At 52.0% G+C, this 26,052-nt stretch overlaps 1 protein-coding gene across 3 annotated transcripts in view; it reads right to left on the reverse strand.

Annotated features, from left to right (window-relative positions):
* bcar1 (BCAR1 scaffold protein, Cas family member) overlaps positions 1-26,052 on the reverse strand; it is a 66,032-nt gene that overhangs the window by 19,493 nt on the left and 20,487 nt on the right. The window contains exons 1-2 of one of the 3 annotated variants that reach the window (XM_072698611.1): positions 15,631-16,243; positions 4,426-5,046 (exon numbers count right to left, since the gene is read on the reverse strand). In XM_072698611.1, coding sequence (XP_072554712.1) covers positions 4,426-5,046; positions 15,631-15,642 — 633 coding nt within the window. In that variant the 5' untranslated portion in view covers positions 15,643-16,243. Of the gene's footprint in view, positions 1-4,425; positions 5,047-14,722; positions 15,471-15,630; positions 16,244-26,052 lie in introns of those variants that run through there. The other 2 variants (XM_072698610.1, XM_072698612.1) reach the window with 2 other exon arrangements.

Genomic DNA, 26,052 nt, shown 5'->3' on the forward strand with positions numbered 1-26,052 from the left:
ACATCAAACACCTCCACCATCGACATACAGGGCTATCAAACGCATCCACCCTATACTGACCTATTTACAGGGGTATTAAATATATCCATCATTAACTGCCCTCTTTACTGGGTTATCAGTCACATCCACCCTTGTAGCTGTGGAACATTCCTGCTCAGGGACACATCATAGTGACAGTGACAGGCTTTGCGCAGCTAGAGCTGTCACATCAGCCGAAGGTCCCCCTCAGCCTGTGGGTGCGAACAGGATGGGAAAAGACCCCCCCCCCAGAGGAATTAAAAAGCAAACCTTCCCTGTCATCAAGTTCCTGGGGGTGGGGGCATCTTTTCCCCAGGATCACTGTCCACTTGCTGGAGGGGGGCCAGCAATCCCTGGCAGCCCGCAGGAGGGGTGAGGGGGTGGTATTTACAGAACAGGATGACCTTTGAGGGCAAGCAGCAAATCAAATGAGCTCCATCTGAAAGGGCAAACGCTGCAAAAGACGGCTTTTCATCACCAGATCTGACTGGCAGACTCTGGAGGAGCCGGGGCAGGATTTACACACCTTCCAGGAGCACAGAGAGGGAAGGGCCAAATTCCGCAGAGTTGCTGGACCTGGGTCGCAGCTCAGCATCTCAGGGGATGCATCACTGTTGCGAACTTGAATACCAAAGCCGACAGCAATACGTTCCAAACGCAACACAAAAAACACACAACAATGGTCTCAGCTGCTGGAAGTTAAAAACACATCTGATCAAAGAAGATTTTCCAGTCTTGGTTAATGACAGAGTCAAAGTTCTAGGACATCTGCTGTTTCTCGGGAAAAGCAGCAAACTCCATGGCAGCATTCGTAGTGCTGAGCGTGAGTAATCACAGACCTGTGGCCTGTACTACAAAGTGGGGTTACTGGCTTATCGGGGTAACTTGTCGGATTTAAGGAACCACGGTTTAAATGGACTATATTTTCGTTCACTTACATTTTGCCCAGACTACCTAAAATCCGACAATGAAAGTTTCCCCGATAAGCCAGTAACCCTGCTTCGTAGTACAGGCCACTGGTCACGGCTGCACGAAGAACCGGAGCCCGAGCTCTCAGATGTGCGCTCCTTAAGCACGGAGCATGCACAAAATGTGGACTGACCATTACGAAAATCCCATAATCCTTTGCGTAAAGGGGGGGACTGACCATTAAGAAAATCCCATAATCCTTTGCGACACTAACAACATTAGCTAACATGCGAATGACAAGCTCCTGAAGGGAACGATCACAGGAGTCCCCCTCCTTCCTCGTCATTTATGACCTGCTCCATCCTCAGAGCCCAAGTTTGTGCCTTGGATCATGGATTATGGAAATGCAATGACCCAGGCACACAGTGTCTAGGTGTGGAGGGCATGGTTGAGTTGGTATCCATGACTGGTGCCGTACTCGACCTCCCTCTCCCATGGGCCAGCAGGTCCATATCCCGTCCCCGCAGCATGTTCCTGCCGATAAGCGATCTGCAGATAAGCGCCCCCCCATTCAGGTGCGCCTGGGGTCATACTTCAAAGAGACCAGAGGTTGTACATTAACTCTCCAGGCAGACACCCTGAAAACTATCGCTACTGCCTCTACAAAGAGCAAGGGAAAAAAAACATTTTATCATGAACTGAAAAGAGTGTCATGGAGAGGGACAGGTGGCGATGCGGACCAAAAGTAACCCAACTAAAGGTGCAGGAGATCAAAGGTGCTCCTGAGGGCTGCCAGGGTGCCGATCGCTGAGGGCAGGATCAAACGGAAACCACAACCATAAGGATCTAAGAGGACCACCCGAGTACCAGGCAGGTCTCAGGTATACTGGGAGATCTGCTGGCGTTCAGTTAACGCCCAGGATAGGTGGTAAGGCAGCACCAAGCAAACGTTTCATGACACCGGGGCGACACAAACAGCGGTGGAGTTGAAACAGCTCACGATCGTCAGTGAGTCAGCCCAACCCCCGCACCAGCAGCGTCTTTCACGTTGGAAGAGTGAGCTGGTGTGAAAAGCCTTTCTTTACCTGAAACCCCCACCAAGTCTGCGTTCCCAGCGAACAAAAACCCACTAATTGCGCCATTTCCTGCGCCATTCAGTCAAGTCTGCACCCCCTTCGGAACGGACTTCCTCTCTCGCCGGGTTCCAGCGCATCTGGTGCTCCAGCGTGCCTACTCCACATCCCGCTCGGCGAATGTGGAAGATGGGGGTGCCCAGTCACCTCGGGTTAACAGTCTCGTCATTTAGCATGTTAATTACACAGCCGCTGGCTTTCTGCAGCGGCACCTGGGTCATGTCAGCCATAATGGTGGTCAAATGATGCGGGCTGTGGGGGGGGAACCTGAGGGGTACAGGACGGAATACCGCAGACACGCAAGGGACGAGCGGACCAAAACCGAGGCCAGGGTACAGGGGCGGCTTTGCAGCTTGTGTGGGGCAGCTCCTTCAGTGTCTGCACCTGTTCCACAGCTGATGGGGGGGGGGGCTGGGGGGGTTTTCAATGGCACCTGTTGAGTGGGTGGTGGATCCTTGGAGTTACTCCAAATGCTCCATAATGTCCAACCCCACCTTCTGCCTCCAAACACTTTGCTGAACTCAACCTCACTTCACATGACTAGCTTTGCGTGTGATAGCCCCGCTAGCATCAGCCCTACTCACAATAGCCCCGCTACCATTAGCTCTGCTCACATTAGCCCCGCTACCATTAGCTCTGCTCACATTAGCCCCGCCAGGATTAGCCTTGCTTGCATTAACCATCCTAGCATTAGCCTGGCTCATGCTAACCCTGCTAGCATTACTTCTGCTCACATTAGCCCCACTAGCATTAGCCCAGCTTGCATTAGTCTAGCTCATGTTAGCACCACCCTCAATGGCCCTGCTCGTTGTAGCCCCACTATCGTTATCACTGTTTACTTTGGCCCTTCTAGCGTTAGCCCTGCTTACATTTGCCCCTTTCACTGTTTCGGCCCAGTGTCACAGCCGAGGGACTTCGAGCGTCTTCCTGTACATAATGACCTGCTGACGGTGTGGGGGGCGCAGAATTTAGGGGAAAGCCAAGGGAGGCAGCATCACCCTCCAATGCAGACCAATCGAAGGACATCGATGCCGTTGCCTTGGTAACTGCAAAAGCGATGCCAGTGGTCCAGCGAGGTGGGGCGATGCCATTTGGAGTGGCATGAGTCTGCTGTGAGGAAGGGCAAGCCGAGCCCTGGGTGGCCAGGCAGCAGATAATCGCTGTAGACGGATACGGGTGTGGCATTGACCTCTGACCCTGAGCCTGTCATTCCCCTCTCAGCAGAGACCCTTAATCTCATGATGAGAAATCAGCGGCTAGGCGGGGGGCGGGGGGCGGGGGGAGTAACCAGGCACTCAGTTACAGCGAAAACAGGAAGAGCTGGCGTGCAGATTTAAATTGCACAGGAACCTGACCTGCCACAGCAGTGATGCATTAAAAGCCACGCAGGGAGATGGCAATCTAGAGGCTGACCTGAAAAGTCCTCTTCCTCTCTTGCTTGTCACTACTCCGCCACCACGTTCTGCAAAAGCATAGCACCCTAACTGCCCAGAGTCAGGGGTAATAAACTGCTGTCTGCATCAGTCTGCAACACTATTAATAAAGGATTTCCCAAATTCCACACAGCACTCGCTGGGCCTCCTGTAACGGGAAGTCAGCGCTGTCCTGACCGCACCTGGTCTGTGAGGCTGGAGTGGGGGGGCTCAATGGGTGGCAGTAAGCGGTAAATGTGCGCCATCGTCCGTGTCTGTGCACGCACAGCGGTTATGACATCACATCTGACATTCAGTTGCCGTCGGGGACCAAACTAGATTTGTGCGGTGTGCGGAACAGAGGACTCTGGTGAGAGGGACAGCCATCATGGCTCGAGTCACAGCTGTGTCCCTTGAGTCACCACCCTTATCCCTATGCTTGATTTAACGGCTCCGCTCACACATATGGAGCGGTGGGGGTGAGGGGGGTGTGGCCTCCCTGAGGCCCCTCGTCACAAGACAGGCTTTCCTCCAATCCCAGGGGGCTCGTCCTGATTCATTACAGTGGCAGCCCCGCCCCTACTGCTTCGTCTAGGGCCCTGTGACATCATGGCAGCTCCTAACACCCCCGACCCCCACCCTGCCCGGCCTTGGGGGGGTGGCTGTGAGGGATGGCGTGATGCTCAGAGCATTAAAAACACACAACTGTGATAAAGAGCATCAATCCCCGCCAGCCACCCCCCCGTGAAGCATTGCTGTGTCGGGTCAAGAAGAAAGTCACAGGGCTTCTACACGTGACTCATTCACAAGCAGTCGACTGACTCACAAGTTAACGGCACGTGTCAGAAAATCTGGCCCTGGTGTCACCCAAAGACTTGCCCCCAGCTCTTCTTGTGTGTTTGTCTGACATCTTGGGGGAGGGGTGGTTCTCTGGTTGCTCTGTAGTCTCTCACCTTTCCTGGAGGTTTGGACGAAGTCCAGCTCCTCTTCTCCATGGAAGGGGGGATCTGGTAGATGTCCTGATTTTGACTCATTGAAGGGGGCACCTGGTAAATGTCCTGCCCGTGGCCGGGGCCACCCGTGCCGGGGGGGACCTGGTAGACGTCCTGCTCTGAGGCCTCGTACTGCACCGGGGAGGCTGACTTCTGCAGGGGGCTGGAGCCTTTCGTCAGCCCCTGGTAGAGGCTGTGGGTGGAGGGCTTGCCATGGTTGGGGGGTAGCATGTAGACAGTGTCTGGGATGCCTGGGGCGGGGCCAGGGGAAGGGCTGGGGGTGGGGCTCCCCGCTGGGAAGGCGGGGTGCATGGCTGTGTACTGAGAGGAAGGCAGGGCCTTGGTGTAGGCGCTCGGCTGGGGGGGGGCGAGCTGCCCCGGCTGCTGCTTGTCGTACATCCCCACCAGGATCTTGAGCCGGTTGCCGGGGACGATGCCCTGGCGGCCGTGCAGCGAGCAGAGCCACCAGCCCTCGAGGCCCTGCGTGTCGCGCTCCAGCACCGTCATGATGTCACCCTTACGGAAGGACAGCTCGTCCGGGGACTCGGCCACATTGTCGTACAGGGCCTTGGCCAGCACGTTCTGCGGGGGGGGGGGGAGAAGAGAAAGACACTCAGTCGCTGTTGTCATGACACTTCTGCCAACCGTGTTAAACGCCGGCGGCGACTCTGAGTTTAAACACGTCGATGCGGTCATCGGTTTGCCCCCCTCCCCTGCCCCTCCCCCCGGGGTATGGTGGCACCTCCACACCCCTGACAGAACCTACATGTTTATGTGTCGCAGCACCAGTCCAGCAGCCAGCCCCGGGGGGCAGGAGGAGAGCCGAGGACTTGCAGCGATACCCCCGCAAGCCTCCCCCCCCACCTACAGCCGCCGGGGAGGGGGGGGGGGGGTCGCAGTGACCACTTAATGAGGCCTCTCCGTCCACGGCTTCCATACCTCCCACTAACGACATATTCCCATGCTGTCACTGGCAGTGTTTACAGTGACACTTAAAAGTGGGACATTCAGTCCCGCTCCATGCCTGCCCCCCCGTCTGCCCGCTCAGTGCCCAGACTTCCTGCCAAGCGTGGCCCAAGGCATGGCCGGCAGCTGGACCAGCACCCGCTCAGCCGTGCCGGGCAGTTGGAGGGGGTGTCACCGCACTGCCTTTCCATCCAACGCCACACACGCTGGATAATGGCCCCTGCCCGCCAGCATAGGAGATCCTGAGAGGCAAGGTCGGACATCAGCGCGGCCGGTGTCGCGCGCAAAAACCCGCAGGGCCTCCCGCTGGCCCGCTCTGTCAGCTACCATGACAACTATCATGACAGCGGGCTCGACGGTGGCTGAGTTGCCGGGCAACCGCTGTCAAGATGCACACATGGGGGCACGGGGACACACGCAGACGTGTGCGGTCGGGCTCAGGCGAAGCTGGACACCGCCAGACAGGCACAGACACGGACAGGCACAGACACGGGCAGGCACAGACACGGACAGGCACAGACACGGGCAGGCACAGACACGGACAGGCACAGACACGGGCAGGCACAGACACGGGCAGGCACAGACACGGACAGGCACAGACACGGACAGGCACAGACACGGGCAGGCACAGACACGGGCAGGCACAGACATGGGCAGGCACAGACACGGACAGGCACAGACACGGACAGGCACAGACACGGACAGGCACAGACTGACACAGTGTCACAGGCGAGTGTCGAGAGGAGCTGAGAGTCAGACACTCAGAGAGACACAAGGAGCAGCTGAAGGTGCCCATTGATTGAGCGGCGTTCCCGGCCGTGAGCCAGGCACTGGGAGCAGACAAGGGGGCCCTGATATCTGAAGAAAGGGCCCGACAGCAAGATACAGTCTATACTTACCCAGTACCAGCACCCTGTAAAGCAAATACACAGCAGGGGGCGCTGTGATGAGGACAAAGAGGTTTACAAAGCATCAGGTCATCTGTGGTCTGCTTGCCCCGCCCCTTCTCATCCCCTGCCATGAGTTCATACACTGAGGGGTGTGGCTTCACTGACACTGCATCTGCCTGACAGGCTTTTAACTCTCCTGTCACTCAGGTTTTAGGTTCCTTCAACCCTCCCCCCCACAGCCATCGTGTTGCTCCACACATGGGGGGTTCACACACCATCATAAGAGCTGGAGTGTCACTGTCATGTCACATGGGGGCCAGTTGGGACTTAATGACTGTAAAAGGTCAGTGTTTGTAAAGGAGGGGGGTGAGAGCGTACTGGAGAGAACCAGAATCAGTGAGCTGATGGGCATCACACCCGGGTCACACGGTGGAAAGAATTCCATTGCTATGCTTTCCAGAGATGGCTGTTAACATGGATTAATTTGATTAACTGTCCCGTGACAGACTGGCATCCCATCTCGCCTGTCTGCCCGCATCCATGTGCCCGTGACCCTGTCCAGCATAAAGTGCGGGAAGATGGATGATGAATTAATATGATTAATCTGGAATTTCAGGGGACGCCAGTGACAGACAGTTTTATTGGGGGAGGGGTTGGCACACTGCTCGAACATGTTAATTCTCCATGGTGCTGACCTCCACAACCCTTCCGACTTTCTTTAAACGATTTCACATCGTTCTCCGTGTCGTCCGTCCTCCTCATTAGCATTTTTAATCAGTTCGGAACCACTTCTGCCATCGTTCCTGGGTCTCTCACTCAGAGATTTCAGTGATTTGGGGAAGGACATCGGGGGAGAAATTTACAAATTAACAAATAAAACTCCCCCCATGAGAGAGAACAGGCTGACAGTGGGTCTGCCTGAAGGTGTGTGAAGAAGGAGAAAAGAAAAGACCAGGAGGAAATGAGGGGATGTGTGGCCCACCCACGTCAAGCACACCATCGGCATGGACCAAAGTGCCATGTGCTCAGGACAGATACCATGTGAGTCTGCGCAGTGCATCTTGGGAGGCAGTGCACGGAGGCGGGGCTTGCTGCTCGGTGATGTCATAGCCGCCACTGGGTTGTGGCGTGATACCAGCACTTGGCCAGGAGCTTGTCCTGTGGCCTGGGCACTCAGCAGCAACAGCATCAACATTACTCTGCTGAACCTCATACACGCAACTCCGGGGGGGGCATGCGATAGCCCCCCCCCCCACCTAGCTATCAGCCCGCTGCCACTTGGAGGGAAATTCTTCAAGGCAGAGAGAACAAGCCCTTTCATTAGCATGTATAAGGGGGCAGGGGGGTGTCCGGCAGGGGTTAATAGGACAAACGGGGGGGGTTGTGCCTGGGAGAAAGTTAGTTAGGGGAAGGCTGGGAGAGGGGAGATGGTCAGGAGGAGAGAAGGAGGAGGGGGCAGGTGCAGAGAAACCATGAAACGGAGATTAGATAGATAGATAGATAGATAGATAGATAGATAGATAGATAGATAGATGTATCTACACACGGGTCAGTCAGCCGGGCGAGATATGGGGCGGGGGGTGGGGGGGGGATGATGGCGTCAAGCTTTGTCCCCCTTTCTATTGCAAACCACCCACCCAAACTCCGGTAAAGTCCACGGATGCAGGCAGGTCAGCTGACCCTCACTGGCCCTTATTATGCCTCTTCCTTTAAAGCACGCAGGGCGGGGGGCGGGGGGGGACAATGCCGTCCCGTTAGTCTTTCATTGCCTGCTTTTGTGTCCTGTCCTCCCCCCCCCCCCCTGCCCCTTTCTGAACAAACATCCCACCGTCATTAATGGATTTTATTAGTTCAAGGCAGACGGCCCCCTCCCTTCTGGGGAGCACCTAGCCAGGCCTCGGACACAAAAGGGGCACCAACAAAGGGCCCTGCATGGTGGCCCCGACCCAGCCCGCGATGGGGGGGTGGGGAGGCTGACCGGGAGACGGAACCTCGTTAAGGTGAGACGGGAGGAAGGTTACGGGCTGGCCGAGAGCGTCCATCTGCGGGGCTCCAGCCTTCCAGCCGCCACTCCACTGGACGTCTTTATCAGCTCGGAGGGTGAAGCCCCTTTCGGTGACTCCACACCTCATCCTGTGACACGGGCACAGTGGAATTCCTGCGCTCATTCCAGGGGGGTGGTCCCACAATAATAACACACACACACACACACACACACATACGGCCCAGCTTTGCGTCCCAGAATAATGCTGAGCTCCAGGGCACGGGGGAAGGGGATTAAACACACCGGTTACGACGGGGGAAATTGCTGCAATTCAGCCCAGTGAGTCACCCTCTGTAAGAGTGAAAGTCAAACGCTGACAGCGAGTGTCTCATCCGGGGCGAGGAGCTCACGGGGAGCCCAGGATTCGGCCCAAACTCCATTCGGGTCACATTTAATAAAGTCCCACGCATCTCCATTCCTTTGATTTCCTCCTCAATTAATGAGAAAATCAGAAATAATGCGCAAAACTAACAGGACGTGTCACACAGCATAACCCAAGCCTTCTGTAGGTTAACGGCAAGTACTGAGACATGATGAGTATGCAGACGACCAGGCCCAGGGTAACGGCCGGCCCCCCTCCCCAAAAGAGCTCCCACAATCTGCAGACGTGCCGCAGATCACGGGCCTTTAATCCAATTGCGGGCTGTCTAGGCCCTTGGTGCCGCGTGAGGATTACGCCAGACCCGCCGGCCATCTTGACGCCCGTCTGCGGCCGTCTGTCTGTTTGCGTAAGATAACACAGGGATGCCTTTATAATGGTGGGGCAGCAATCAAGGCGTGTGCGTACCAGTGGAGAGTAGCGGCGTGGCTGCCTGGCACCCCCGCAGCCACCCCCGGCGGGATCAGACCTGTCCTGGAGACACTCATTGCCCCCCCCCTCCCCACCCCTCCGAGATCTGGCACATTCTGCAGCTTTTACACACTTTTCCTGGCTACAGCACATTCCGCGCGTCTCGCAAAACAACTCAATTTGCACTGCGACGAATGGCAGCTAGACAACACAAAAACATGTACCCCCCCCTCAGGAATGCGGAGAACTCAGGCCCCCCCCCTCCCCAAACAAGGCCGTTACTAACCCCAGTGCTGACAGCAGAAAGTCACTTCTGGCTCCGTCTGCCCTCAATGGTGACAAACCCTCTCGTCTGGCGTCCCTCCCCAGCAGGAAGGCCTGGCACCCCCCCAGGGCATGGCCAGGTATCCGCGGCTCAAGGAAAAAGGCGGCAAGAACACACAGCTGCGGGCAACACTGAAGCAGGGGAGCGCCGCTTGGCACACACCCATGTTGCCATGGCGATACCCGCGCACCCGGCCTGAACTAACACCGGCACCTTTGAGGCCACCGCCAGGGTCTGCTGCAGATTCCTGAAGGCCTGCTTCGTGCCAGACGGCCGCGTGTGGGAGCACCAGCACTATGGGTCGCGGACTCCGGTTCACACCCCGGCAGCCGCTGTGACGTGAGGAACGCTAAATGAATCTGTCTAAACACTCGATAATATTGTCTGCTGCAGGACAGGAATCTCCCTGCCCCGCACCGCAATGCGTAACCTCAGGAACACATTCCGGCGGCTTGGCGGAACGCGTGGGCCGAAGAGCCGGGGGGCTTCTGGGAAACCGGAACGCGAGTGTGTCGACGGCACAGCTGATCCGCCCGGCCCGGTGGACAGGGATCTGGAAAGGCTTACGGAGCTCCGTCTGGGCTCTGTTCCCACAGCGACCAGCACTAATGACCAGTCTATTGGACGGATCTGCTAATGGTCTCACAATGCGACCTGGGACAGTCCTGTAGGATCTCCAGTCTCCATCTGTGAGCGATTGAAGGATGATACATTTAACATGAGATCAGTCGTGCTGCCAACACAAGTTCATGTAAGCAAGTGATCCCAAGATCAAGGGCACTGTGTCCTGTCCTGAAGATCCTCAAAGCCGCACAATAACATGACACTCACCAGTCCCCCCCCCCCACCCCCTGCCAGCCATTTTCTGTACCCGCTTCTCCTGTGCAGGATTGTTGGCCAAGTAACCCAGGATGGGGTCCCAACCTGCTGCAGGGCACACACACACACACACACACATACACACACACACATACACAGACACAGACACACACATACACAGACACAGACACACACACAGACACACGCACACACACACACACACACACACAAACACACACACACACACATACACAGACAGACAGACACTCACACATACACAGACACACACACACACACATACACACACTAACGCACACACACACATTTGTTTGGTTTGTAATTATGTCTTTGTGGGGACTCTCCATTCATTTCTATGGGCATAACCCTAATCCCAACATGACGACCTTAACCCCAAACCATAAGTAACCAAACAAAATACAAGACTATTGGCATTTTTTTATTGCACTCACAGATTTTTTTTATAAAATTAAGTTTCTACTTGTGAGGACTGAAAAGCTGTCCCTACAAGGTAAAAAGTTATAGGTTTTTAATCACATTATGGGAAATTTGGGCAAATTGGAAATGCCAATTCACCTTAGCGTGTGTTTGGACCGCGGTTGGAAACCAGAGAAAATGGAGGAAACCCCACGATCACACGGGAAGAACATGGACTACACAGACGGAGCCATGGTGGGGGCTCGAACCCCAGTCCCATAACAGTGCTAACCACTGTGACACCGTGACACCCCTACCCCTTGTACCCCACACTCTGATTCTCTCCACTCCTTCAGCAGTCTCTACCCATGTGCTCATCGACACCCAACAGACAAAGCAGCGTGGCACAGGTGTGAGGATGCAGTTGCCTTGACAACCACAGATCCCTCATCTGAGCTCTTCCTGTCTGTCACTCCAGGTGTCCCGGCGCCACCTTGGCCCCTTATCTACAATGACTCCATCCATCACACTGCGCTGCAGACCAACAGCTCGCTAAAGAAACAAGTGCCCCCGGGCAAGGGTGGGGGTTAGGGCAGGACAGGCAGTTAAACTTTACCACGTGCCCCTAGGCCGTGATGATTAATCTTGAATGGACTGGGGAAGGAATAACAGGGTGGGGAATCCCCTGTCTCATTCCGTGGTGGTTCAGGTCACTGGCTCTTAGCTACAGGTTTGAGAAAGACCGGCCGATCACTCCAAACTCATGGCGAGACCCTGGGGTCGGCCTCGATACACCGTAAAGCGTAAACGTCATGTGAGAAATCTTCAACCACTCCATCCAGAAGTGGCAAGTGGTGATGAATCCACCCTCATGGGCCTGCTGATCACCAAGAATGCGGTCGTGAATTTAGTGAATTTAGTGATCAGTGGTCATTGTCAACACACCACAGCACACAGTGCGCAACAACGAAATGTGTCCTCTGCATTTGACCCATATGTGACTTTCGTGACATAGCAGGGGGCAGCTAATTCAGCGCCCGGGGAGCAGTGCTTGGGGACAGTACCTTGCTCAGGGTACCTCAGTGGTAACTCGTGGGGACTGTCCACCTCTAGTTACCGAATACAGAGAGAGGTCAAATTTGTCATCCATGTGAAAGCACATTCTGACCTGAATGGTGCACAGAAAAATCACCGTGCAGCCAATCCGAATTCCTCTGCTCGTCCATGTCTTTTAACAAGGCTGGAACATGCTGGGGGGTTCATAATATTGGTGCAGCCAATCACAGGCTTCCCAGGCTGAAGTGCAAGTGCAAGTGCAAGTGAGTCCTATTTATCACTCAAAGTAATACAGTTTAACAGGGACAACAGAAGTGAATTAGCCCCTAATTGCAAGGTACTTGATCCCCTGGCTTTGGTCTGCCCTGTTTTAAAGTGATTTGTATTATTAATAATTCATAGTGTTTTCTATTGTGCATCTACTGTGTGATTTGACACTTGATATGTGTAAAATACATAAAAGCAAAAGCAAAACCTTGTACCCCAGTGTCACATGACATTGGTGCTGTTGCTGAAATCTGACACAAGAGCTTTCCTTTCTTCACGACGGCCTCTGACAGGGTTTCTCACAAGCAGCTAATCAAGAGTGTTATTTTGGGGGGGGGGGGGGGGGGGAGCATCACTTGGCACATCACACGGGACGCAGAGGACCCCAAGCTAACTGACATGGATAGCGGCTCTTTGCTAGGGTTACGAGCGAGACGTGCGGGCGCATAAGCGTGAGTACGAGAGGCTCAGCTTCCGAGACGCGGCGATCCGAGCCAGCAAATCAAATCAAATCAAATCCACTTTATTCACCACATCACTTGACACTTGGAAAAAGCACAAATGAGTGAATAACTTGTGCGCAAAGTCCCACAGCAGCAGCGACGAAGCAGTGAAGTGAAAACAAAAAAGGAGAGGAGATGGTGCAGTTGGATTTGGACGAATACAGGAAGTGGGAAGATGCATCATCATATTCATAAATAGTGTACAATAAAGCAATAAAGATTATAAGTACAACAAACAGTCATGTGAATATCAGTATGAATGGTGGGTAGGGATGACAGAACGGGTCATCGACAGTGGTCACTCGACCGGCGCCGGACCACAGGAGGGTTCGGATCCTGGTGTAACCCGGAGTACTGTAAGGTGGGAATGGTGCCGATTACCCTCTGGGATCGGGAGATGGCCGTCACAAGCATGACGGGTACCAGTCAAAGGCGGCGGGCGGACAGGAAGTTCCCACGAGGCAGACGGAGAAGCCGGCACTCCAGACCCCGGGGCACATGCATGTAATAGCTTCTCATCCCTTATTTATTTTTCATTCATTCTTTCACACCGCAAGCTGATAAGCGAAATGGGATTCGTCGACGTTCCTTCTTTTCCCGACGCTAATGACCCTGGCTAAGCAGCCCAGTTGCCCTAGGGCAGATCGAGCAGGAACGGCAGCGACGCAGAGAGATTAAACCGCTACCTGGATAATCGGTTTATTCTCGCCAGCGGGTCTGACCTTGGTTTGCGAGGCTCTCGTCATGAATTTTCCGTTCATTTTCTCCCCCCCCCCCCCGCCGCCTCCTTCTACTTAATTTACCCACGAGCAAAGTACAACAGAGAAACACAAAGTCTATTTACAGAGGCCCACTGCTTTGCGGGTTATTGTGGGGACGCCGTGCTGTCCGATCCGGCCGGCAGCGTTTGCACAAGGCCGCTGTTTGCCCAGCAAGCTCCGTGACGTTAATGACTTGTGAAAGACGCGGGTCGGACTTTCGGCTCTGCGGAGGGCAGGTCAGCCCCCGACCCCGCCTGCATGCGCTCCTGGACATTTGCCGGTCCTGCTCACGATTTTTTTTCCCTCACCAATGTACAGATACTGATGTTTGTCCACCACAAGGAACGTGTCAGTCTCTCATTAAAACAAGAGTCCAATAAAACAAGCTTAATTCATCCATCTTCCGTAATCGCTTGTCAGGGTCATGTGGGCACAAGGCAGGGAAGAACCCAGAATAGGGCACACTAACACCTACGGGCAATTTGGCAACTCCAATTAACCTCAGTATGTTTTTAGACTGTGGGAGGAATGTGGAGGAAACCCCACAGCGACAGGGGTAGAACATGTAAACTCCACACACATGGAGTCACGGCAGAGACGCAAACCCTAGACCCAGAGGTGTGAGGCAACAGTGCTAACCACTGCACCACCACGCCAGTCCCAGGCTTCATCCCAGCCTGCTAAAGGTCTACATGATAAAGTCGGTGGGGAGGCTGGAACAAGGGGGATTCCCAGAAGACAACGTGACAATACCATTAGTCACTTATGCGTCAGGCCTGGTCACACTCGAATTAAAAGACTCATGTCAGTCATCTGCGGTAATCTGAGCCATGAGCTTGGCCTCACTCCCGCGACCTTCTGAGGAACCGGGTTACAAGTCTGCTTACAAAACATATTCCGTCCAATAAAGTGACAGAAAACAACACCAGCTGAAAGGATTTTGTGATTAAGGGTTAGGGTTAGGTTTAGGGGTTAGGGTTAGGGTTAGGAATGGCTGACTTGAAGGCTGTAGACCTTTAAGGAGACAATCTGTTGGATGCTGTAATAAAACACCCATCTATACAAATGCAATAAAAACTGTGACAATCAGTGCAAATAGACTGTAAAAGGAACATGTTATGCAAATACACAACTCCCCTTAACAGCACAGTAACCTTGACGACCTAGTGACGGATCATGGCGCGGGACATTTATGGGATGACCTTGGTTCTCTTAAGTCTTTACCTCTAAATGCCCCTTAACCCACCCCAAAGCCTGCCTCTTCCTGGCACTGACAGTGTTAAGTCTGTTAATAGGGTGACCCCCAGTAAACTGAGGTTATTAAATATTAAACCAGGACATGGACATAAAGTGCCTCTCCTGTACAGGACAAATACATCAGCTACACCCAGCAAACACCCACCTTCACTATAATACTTTTCATTCTTCCTGCATCTTTTGATTTCACCAAGCTCCCATCATTCGCTGCTCCCTTTCCTCATGTGAGCGATGAGCCGTTTTGTCAAATGCTTCACATGAGATTTACTGTATATGGTCATCGTGAACTTTCCGGAAGACACGTCCCAGCCACACGACTTCTATCCATTACACACCCAGGGATAGCAGGACATTCCTGATGACTCCTGATTCCTCCCCACAGGAGCAGTCTGGACAGAACCGGCTAGTTCCCCCAAATACCTGATGCGTGTGTGAGTTCAGCGCAGTGCTAACGCAGTGCCAGCAGTTTCGAACAAAAGCAACGAGCCGTCAGCGGCCAGCTTCCGCCACACTGGCCCACATCTCCCTCTCCCTTCCCTGACGCGGCTACAAGGCTATGGCTCTCTCCTGACTCAGCGCCCCCCGCCCCGGGTGCCTCTATGTTAATAATGCCTTTTAACGGTGCCCCTTGGGCACCCGGGGCTTCACGTCAGAGCCGACCAGCCAAGTTTTGGTCCAGGAGAGACATACGACCCCCGGGAGGCTGCGTTTCCTGGTCTCTCCAGTGTGTTTTTCTGCTTTTGTTTTTCTTTTTTCTCCCCTCTTCTTTCGCTTCCTCATGTAAATTTAATGAGCTGGACGTTTTGACTGAACAAAATAAAACACACGCTACAGCCAGACTTGTAAAAAAAAAAAACAGAAAAAAGTTTGGTAAAAAGTTAGCAGCCATCATCCACCCCCCCGCGCGGACCCACCGCTTCTCCTCCTCCCCTCTTTCCTCTTATCCCTCTTTCTCTCCCTCTATATCAGGGGTATTCAGCGACCCCTGCTTAGTCCATTCATATAACCGTAAGAATGGGACACACACAGGCACGCACACAAAATGACACTCACCAGATAGTTCATTTTCCCCCTTCTTGAGTTTGTGCGACTCCAGATAAGAGTTGGGGGGGTCACGACTCTGTGGAGTAGTCCTTCGTGTGACCACCAGGAATTAAAGCTCCGCCGGAGCTCCAAACAAGCAGCCCTGACAGACCTTAATGCATATTCTCCAGGAGCATTATCTAGCCGGGCAAGAACAGAGTATCCCAGTTCCCTCTCTCTGCCGACGCTCACCGCTGTGACTCTGACGCTCTGAACCTCGCGCCCGCCTCTTTCCTGCTCTCTTCCCTCCTGACCAAGGGGTGGGAGGAATGCGTGGTAATCTTACACTTCTCAGTGCCTGCTCAATCCCAACATGTCTCTCCTGGCCTCTGATTGGACAAGGCCCTCCTTCTTATGCTAATGAGGCTTATCCAATGCCTGCCCAGTTTGTAAGAAACTCGGAGGCCGTTTCTACAGGGAATCTGAAGCTGGGAGATGAATCGCTGTTCACTGGGTTCCCTCTTTTCACTTTTTTCTTCCCCTGTTAGTTAGTTGCTTCATTTGTAGGTATAAATATACTTCTAAAGCAATGATACTTTAAAAAGCAAATATACTTCTAAAGCAATGATATCACCACCAGTTCCGCAACCAATTTTTCTTTCTTCTAGTCTACATACCTTAAAGTAATTAAAGTCATTTAAAGCTTTTCAAAGTAATTACCCTCGTTGATATAGACTTTCCAATGTAGTCCTCCTTATATTAAAACAAGCTTGTGCACTTCTAGATTCTAGTCACAAAGATACGGAAATGTTATCAGTAATATATGCACATGCATTCAGAAAAAACTGAAACTGAAAAATGAAATGTGACACATGGATTTTTAGCAAAACAGGATTTGAACAAAAGCTACCCATCCCATAATTAGTGGCAAATCCACTTGTCACTGGCCAACCCTACAAACTCTGCGTTAAGGTTAAACTATGGGACTGGGAAGTTAAGCTGAGACAGGCGTCCCGCGTAAATCTGGGTCAGCGGCACCAGACTGAGCACATTTGGACTTTGGACTGTGGCAGCGATATGACAGGAGGCCGAAAGTCCTGGAATTGCAGCCTCAGCGGAAGCTGTTATAGGGTATCTGTATCTGCAATGTGCTGTTAGCACAGCGAGCTCTCAGGTCGGCTGGATGGTCAGTGTGGTCGCTCACTTGGTCGATTGGTTTCATGCACCTGGCCTTCTGTGAGTCTGCTTGGAGAGGCTGCGCTGTCTTCTCTCCCCACCCACTCTAAGCAGGTAACAGACCATCAAAACCACCCGAAAGCAAATGTATTTCTGTTACAGGTTATGTAACGTCGGCGTAAGTGAAGCGAAGCACCCAACGTAAGGGTACGAATCAATGAGTTTGTCAGTCAGAGTCTGACCAGGTCACAGGCATCTGGGTACATCTCCAATGCCACATCCACTTAGTGATGCCACTATCTGAGGTCACTCGCCGCAGGCTGTTATGTGGCATAGACCAGAACCGGCTGGGCGTCAGTGAGCAGGCAGTGAGCAGGCAGTGAGCAGGCAGTGAGCACCAGACACAATCCATCAAGTAGCAGAGATGACATCACATCAAAGCGTGCACCCTGGTGCATACACACCCTTCCCCACAAGGTGTCCCCGAACAAAGCACCCCGCTTTCTCTCAGGTAGAGCTGGGGTTCAGCCAAGCAGCATTAGAGAGATCCCAGTTAAACACTGGGTTGGAGACCCGACTCTTCTTACAGAAGTGTATGGGGGAGCTGGATAAACTGCCTTTATATCTCCAAAGGGTTCCTGGATTCTGAATCATGGACCGTGGGCACGTCCCCAAATGGGTACAGTCACACAAATCTATGCCAACATGTCACTCTTCACATGACAGCGACCCTTCAGAGCCTCAGGGTAGGTCCTCCAGAGCCTCGGGGTAGGTCCTCCAGAGCCTCGGGGTAGGTCCTCCAGAACCTCAGGGTAGGTCCTCCAGAGCCTCATCACCTGCCGCTGAGACCTACCCTGACCCACAGCCATTCCCATACCACCCGCATTTCCAATCCTGGTTGACGTTCAGGAACTGACTAATCGACATCAAGCCCCTGCTTGCTCACTATGGCCAACCTGTATGCTGGTGACCAATCCCCAGGTCCTGCTGACGTAATTGGCACTGCGCACACTCTCGCACAAAGACGACGCTCTTCTTGCTGCTAACCACTGGCACTCATGAGGGTGCCCTTGTCTGGAGGGGGGAACAATGGCCCCAAGAACCAGAGGGGGACACAGTTCGTCCAGAACACTGAGTCCATTGTGCTGGACCTACTGGATCAGGCTGCCTGCACATTCCTCACACCTACACGCGGCCTGAACCCCCGTGTCTGCCGGCCCCTCTTCACACTGACCCGCTCACGGCCACCTCTCGCCCCTGGCACGACCAGCCGACCCACTCCCGCCGCCGCCCACGCCCCCACCCACCCGCACACTCGACCTCTGTCCCAACTACGCAGGACAGGCTGCTGAAAACAGTGTCCCCCCCCGTCTCTCATAAGTATGGGCCATTCATCAGGCAATCGGGCCCCCAGCACAAAAAGGCTCTTGAGAATATGAAGATATCAAAATATGGGAATAATTAGTTCCTTTCAAACCAAGGCCTGCATTCTGATTTCCTCTGCTTCCGTGGCACCCCAACGCCAAAGCCTTGCGAGGGTTTCGCACGGGGAGCGAGGGATCTCCGTTTGACGCGACAATTTGTGTCCTCGGGGCTACGGCTTCGCGATTAGAGAAACACGCCACGTTTTTCACATGTAGCCAGCGCCCGGCAGTTTGCTGACATCCTAGAATGCACTGTAACCACAACGCTTCCCTTGCTGTATTAATATGGCAGAAATAACCACAAGAACAACAGGAGGGGGACAATCTGGACTTATAACCTGCTGTAAGTCTGGTTCTTTGAGGAAGGTACTATATACAAATCTTAGGTAAACACACCAATCTATTTTTGGAAGATGCGAGTGCACCCAAACACGGTCACGCCCTGGCCGACATCGTGTGAGTCCTGTGAGCCACCATTCCACCCTGGAAAAGCACCCACACAAACATTCAGGGAACATCTGGGGCTGTGTTCTCACGGGAGATCTAAGAACAATCAAAGAAAGTCAACCTGCATGATAACAAAATGAAGTGCGATATGGGATGGTGTGGAGCGTCTGTCTCTGTATGGACTGTCCTCCTCACTGTCACGAGCCCGTATGGAGTGGCAGCACCAAACTGGAGAGAAGGTGAGCTTCATGCTGTCATTTCAGCCCTTTCAACAAATAACCTCAGAAGGCTGAGGCAGCACCAGAGCATTTCGGGAATGTTAAAACAACTTCCTGTGAAGAGACGCCGGAGGTCACCCACGCTGCCCTCTGGTGATGTCACTCGGGAATCTCCAAGCGCACACAACCCCCCGCCCTGGGTAACAATGTACGTCCTTGTGCGAGGACATCCGGCTCTCTGAGCTGGCACTCGCAAAGCCTGGGATGGACTGTGTATGACGTGGCACATCATCGTATACTAAAAAACAGAAATGCAGGACAACACAGGTACAACACAGGCACAGCAGGGGTACAGCACAGGCACAGCACAGACATGGCACAGGTATAGCATAGGCATGGCACAGACATGGCACAGGTACAGCACAGGTACAGCATAGGCATGGCACAGACATGGCACAGGTAAAGCACAGGCACAGCATAGGCATGGCATAGGTACAGCACAGACATGGCACAGGTACAGCACAGACATGGCATAGGTACAGCATAGGCATGGCACAGGTACAGCACAGACATGGCACAGGTACAGCACAGACATGGCATAGGTACAGCACAGACATGGCACAGGTACAGCACAGACATGGCATAGGTACAGCACAGACATGGCACAGGTACAGCACAAGTACAGCACATGCACAAACTCAACCTAATTATTCCTACATTCATCCAAATGAGATATTAGCTTTTAAGATTCTCCACTCTACGCAGGTACCAAAATAATGTAACAGATCCTCAGTAACAGTAGGTGCAAAGTAGTGCTTTTTGATACTTGGATTTTCACAGCAATTTTTTTATCACAGTTATAAATGTCACATTCCAACTATTCAGCAAAACACATAAAATATAACCTCATACAGATTTGAGACTAAAAAAAGCCACGGTAATTTAATAGCTGATAGAGATAGAGCTTTCATTTGTTGAAACTGTTAACACAAAGTCTGTTACTCTGTTAATTTATAAAGTGCATTTTTCAAATGACTAACAATCCTCTTCCTCACAAATTGTGGTTTACATGATTGAGCACCTACTCCTCCCCATTGCGCTGTTTTAAAACAGCTTCACTATAATTTGGCAAGAAGTTCACGAAATTATCCACATCCCTGGGAAACCGGGGGGAGGGTGAGCTTCCAGTGTAAACAGATGGAATGCTGGGTAAGTGAGCCCCCAGGAATAAAACCTCATTCCCAGACAGCGCGTTTCCACACAGCAACGACCCAGAGACACAGAGGATTCTTATCCACACAAACGCAGGAAAAGCAAGAAAATTCTGCCCCCGTTAATTATAATCTTATCATTTCTCACTATCGCTCCCAACCCTAACAGACAGATTTCTCCAGTTCTATTCCTGAGAAATTGAAGTGAAACCGACAGCTCTGGCGTCTGCCGGCTCTGCCACACTGCAAAATAAACAGCTAGCGTCACACGGACAGCATCACATCACTGTGTCTGCGAATATCTCCATGGTGTTAAGTGACTCACTCACACAACGCTGTAGTGATTGAAAACCTCCATGACATTTACTGACTACATTTGCATTTATTTACATTTATTTATTTAGCAGACGCTTTTGTCTGAAGTGATGTATGCGTGTAGAAGATAATATATTACAGTGTTACATCACTGTGCCTTTGAATATCTTTATAGTGTTAAGTTTTTAGCACTTCTATGGTACTGACTGACTAGATCCGTACTATACTAAGAGAAAACCTCTATGGTATTTACTGACTAGCACCATACTATACTGAGCAAAAACCTCTATGGTATTTACTGACTAGCACCATACTATACTGAGCAAAAACCTCTATGGTATTTACTGACTAGCACCGTACTATACTGAGCAAAAACCTCTACGGTATTTACTGACTATCACCGTACTATACTGAGCAAAAACCTCTACGGTACTTACTGACTAACACTGTACTATACTGAGCAAAAACATCTATGGTATTTACTGACTAACACTGTACTATATTGAATGAAACTCTCTATGGTATTTACTGACTAGCACCATATGATACTGAGCAAAAACCTCTATGGTATTTACTGACTATCACCGTACTATACTGAGCAAAAACCTCTATGGTATTTACTGACTAACACTGTACTATACTGAGCGAAAACATCTATGGTATTTACTGACTAACACTGTACTATATTGAATGAAACTCTCTATGGTATTTACTGACTAGCACCATACTATACTGAGCAAAAACCTCTACGATATTTACTGACTATCACCGTACTATACTGAGCAAAAACCTCTACGGTATTTACTGACTATCATCGTACTATACTGAGCAAAAACCTCTACGGTATTTACTGACTATCACCGTACTATACTGAGCGAAAACCTCTATGGTATTTACTGACTATCACCGTACTATACTGAGCAAAAACCTCTACGGTATTTACTGACTATCACCGTACTATACTGAGCGAAAACCTCTACGGTATTTACTGACTATCACCGTACTATACTGAGCAAAAACCTCTACGGTATTTACTGACTAGCACCGTACTATACTGAGCGAAAACCTCTACGGTATTTACTGACTATCACCGTACTATACTGAGCAAAAACCTCTACGGTATTTACTGACTAGCACCGTACTATACTGAGCGAAAACCTCTATGGTATTTACTGACTATCACCGTACTATACTGAGCAAAAACCTCTACGGTATTTACTGACTAACACTGTACTATATTGAATGAAACTCTCTATGGTATTTACTGACTAGCACCGTACTATACTGAGCGAAAACCTCTATGGTATTTACTGACTAACACTGTACTATACTGATCGAAAACCTCTACGGTATTTACTGACTAGCACGGTGCTTTACTGAGAAAATAGCTTTGTGTTTTGATTGATTACTACAGCTTTATATTGAGCAATCTGCCTCCAATTTGCTCTGTATCTATGCACATACAGACGCGCTCTCACACACAACTTCCTCCCCCACTGTTAGGAATGCAGGAATGCGACCCCCCCCCCACACACACACACTCCATGCTAGCAGGAAGGCGACTTCCTGCTTGCCAGACCCCGTCAAGGTGGCCGAGTCTGATTCACTTCACAGCAATGCAGATCAAGGGTCAAACCCAGCAGCAGGCCACAAACACACGCACGCGCACACGCGCATGCACACACGCACGCACGGACGCACACGCACGCGCACACTGCAGGTGGGGCGAATTCGCCTCAGTCACATCCGTATCGACGGCCCATGCGACGAATCAGAAGCATAACAGCAGCCAGTCTAACAAGCGAACAGTCACTGGCCGCCCCTGAAATAGGATTTTTCGCACGACACGTCACATGCACACGTAACCGAATACGGCGAGACGTCACTGAAAGTGAGCTGAAGTGGTAACACGAGGAAACGTGAGCGCTCTATACTCACAGCATGGTGATTAATACTGACATCCTGGCACCCGTACTCCCCATGTTACATCTCACCCTCCGCATCACTGGCTTTTATTTATTCTTGTGCTCATTTGCACGATGTGTCAGCGACATATAAATGTCAGCCCGCTGATGTTCTTCAGATGCTGGAAAGGTAACGGTGGGTCTGCCTGGCCGTGCACGAGGGTGATGTTGGCCTCTAAGAGATGCATCTCGGTAAAGCTGTTTAAGGGAAACGCATTAATAAGTAGAGCTCACTGTATCTCTTCACTGCTGGACCCTGGTGCAGTGAGGCCTAACTGCCTCCTACCCCGCCTGCTCCGTGTGGTGGCGTGAAGCCAGCCGCCCTCAACCACCCCCCCCCCCCAACCACACCGCTGACCCCTCTGGGGTAAAATTAATTACCCTCCTTAAGTACAAAGTTCCCAGTGGAGTGCTACGGCGATTGAGGCTGTGAAATCTGACACCTCATCGGCAAAGCGGGGAATGTGCCCCCATAACAGCACCCCCCCCCCCCCCCAGGCACTGCAGACACTATGCTGTTGTACGCTATCCAGAGTCTGAGCCAGCACAGCCCCCACCTTTAAACCCAGCCCCCCCCCCCCCCATCAGTTCAGTCTTCTCACATCATTAACAGTCACTGAGAATGGGACTCATTCTCTCTCTCTCTCAGACACACACCCTCTGCCCCCTGCCTCACACATTACTACAAAAACACAATTAGAGCTAACAAACACCAGAGGCAATCAGAGCTGATCTGTTATTAGGCCATTAGCGTCTTTCAGAGCCACAAGGACGGTGAGCCCTACTCTTCCTGCGGACGAGAGCCAATTGAAGAGGCCTCCCCCCCCTTTGTGGAACGAGTCGTAGAGAAAAGGTGAGAGAGGTTGAGAACACAGAAGTCCCCGCCTGGGGAATTGGGCTCTGTTCCAAACAGAGGCTTCACATCGCCAGTGAACCCAGACCGGCCCTTTCCGAGGGCCAGAGACCCACGGCGAGAGAAGGGGCCCAAAGCACCAGCAAGATCTCAGATGGGGGAAAGGGCATCACGTGACCCAGCTGGCTGCGGTCAGGAAGCCACCAGACAGAACCACATCCAGAGGCGTGTAAAGGAGGAAGCAGGCGTCCCTGCAGGGCGGCAGGAAGCGGGAACAGCACACTGAGGCAGGACAGGTTCGGCACATGCACAGCTGGGCAAGGACTCGAACCCATGACCCTGCAACGGAGTCAACTGATGAGCCACTGGACCCCCCCATATTATGGAAAATATGAATCCACAAAGGAGCAAAGACTATCGTGAGAGTAAAGTCAAAAGCTCGTGGGAGTTCTACTGAAGACAGAATGTAAAATGATTGGTTCAGAGAGATAACCAATCAGATTGTAGAGGAGGTGAGTCCAAGCAACTAAAGGAGGTTGGACCAACTAATCAGATATCTTGGTCCTGGCTCCTCTATTTGTTTGGACCCACCTCCTCTACAATCAGATTGGTTATCTCTCTGAACCAATCATTTTCCATTCTGCCCTGAGAACATTTTTGCGCAAGTAAAACTCCCATGAGCAAGTCAAACAGCACTGAGCTGCTGACCGCGACCCTGCATGAGGCTACAGGCTATGCAGCATTACCCGAGCGCCAGGGGTCGCTGCTGTCGTTAGCGTCTAATCCACATAGAGCTTAGATCGGGCCCAAAAAATTAAACCCGACCCTACCCGAGCCCGTGCACCTTGTGTCCGAGCCCGACCCGGTCCGACACATTAACTGTAATTATGAGCCCGAGCCCGATTTAAACCCGACTATTTTTTAATACGTGAGCCGTTGTAACAGACGTTCTCAACTACAATTCTAAGTTGTTTGAACTACAGAAATTAGTTTAGATTTATCTTAATGAAAAATGCAACAAGGACGAAGCATGTAAACTGCATTGTTTGTTTATTCAGAATGGATTTTTGAGACACGTTTAGAAGAAAAGCACGTTTTCACTTATCCAGTTCGCTTGCTGCTGGAACCAGTTTGTGTGCTCGGCATCGAACTTTAAGTAAAGGGTTAAGAAAAAGGTTAAATCCTTCCGTAAGCAGCCAACGAGGTATGTGTTAATTAAGTTTTAGTTAAGTTTGTTGTATTTAGCCATGTAAATGTAAATGCTAACTGAGGTTCGTGTTAACTGTATATGAATTCTCTAAGCTGTCTTTATTGTTATTTATGTTTATATTTCATTTGAATTTCAATGTTTGTTAGCTAATATTGTAAGTAAATGTGCTTGATTTTGTGTTTCCGTATCTGTATTTAGTTCTCACGTCTGCCATGATGGTGATAATAACGAAGCCACTGTCTTTCGAATAAACCGTCGGCTCAGTTAAATGCAAAGGACTCTTGTGCTCGTGTCTTACGGGAGGGAGCTACATTTATAATTATGGCATAGCTCTCCACCCAATTAGGCTAATTAAGTAATGATTTAAAAAAAAAAAAAACACACACAAATGCTTGATCATGGCCCCGCCCAGCCCGGCCCAGCCCGGCCCGGCCCGGCCCGGCCCGAAGATAGTGGCAGGAAATATCGGCCCGACCCGGCCCACGGGTCGGGTCGGGTCGGGTCGGGTCTGGGCTCGGGCTCGGGCAGAGAATCTAAACTCTAAATCCACACTGCGAGAGCATTGTATTTACACAAAGATTGTGTGGCTATTATGGGACAGATGGGCTGGTTGGCATCCCTGGCTGTGCAGCCTTGGGCGAGGTACTTAAATTGTGTCGTTAAAAAAAAAAAACTGTTGGGTGAATGTGTGAAAGATGAAGTATGAAGGCCTCCTTCACGCTGCAAGCAGATGTACAGGTGGATGAAACAGAGTGAGGCAGACGGGGGGGGTGGGGGGGGTGGGGGGGGGTGTGCTACAGGTGCATGCATCACTGCAGACACACCGCCCTCATTGCCCCGCAACAGTGCATGCAGCTAGGGGGCTCTGCTCTGCATTAGTGGATCCAACCAGTGGCTAGAGGTCTTTGATCAGAGATACCATAACCTAAAACCACCTCCCCTCCCATCAGACACAGGCTGCGTGCTTCACAGCATGGGATGGGATTAGGATGGGGGCGGGGCAAAATGCTGTAACAATAAGAGCAGGCATGGTTCAGCGGTAAATGGCGGGGGGGGGGGGGGCAAATCACGACTCTGGAAATGGGAGAGTTGATGGTTAAATCTGGGTCACTGCAAGTTGCCTGGCTTTCCCCAGCTAACTTTACCCCAACAAATCATAATATATACACACGACAGCCATCTGCTCCACTTAGGCCAAGTCTCTGGAGCGGAGCGTCTGCGCAGGCAGCTCCTTAGGCCCTGGGCGAGGGCTGCTCGCACCCAGGGCAGCCCGGAGCGGAGCGTCTGCGCAGGCAGCTCCTTAGGCCCTGGACGAGGGCTGCTCACACCCAGGGCAGCCCGGAGCGGATCGTCTGCGCAGGCAGCTCCTTAGGCCCTGGGCGAGGGCTGCTCGCACCCAGGGCAGCCCGGAGCGGAGCCTCTGCGCAGGCAGCTCCTTAGGCCCTGGACGAGGACTGCTCGCACCCAGGGCAGCCCGGAGCGGAGCATCTGCGCAGGCAGCTCCTTAGGCCCAGGGCGGGGGCTGCTCGCACCCAGGGCAGCCCGGAGCGGAGCATCTGCGCAGGCAGCTCCTTAAGCCCTGGGCGAGTGTTCTGCTCCTCCTGTGCAGTGCAAGTCACTCCCACTATTTGGGT

Source organism: Paramormyrops kingsleyae, chromosome 13, assembly GCF_048594095.1.
Source record: "Paramormyrops kingsleyae isolate MSU_618 chromosome 13, PKINGS_0.4, whole genome shotgun sequence".
NCBI classification, from domain to species: domain Eukaryota; kingdom Metazoa; phylum Chordata; class Actinopteri; order Osteoglossiformes; family Mormyridae; genus Paramormyrops; species Paramormyrops kingsleyae.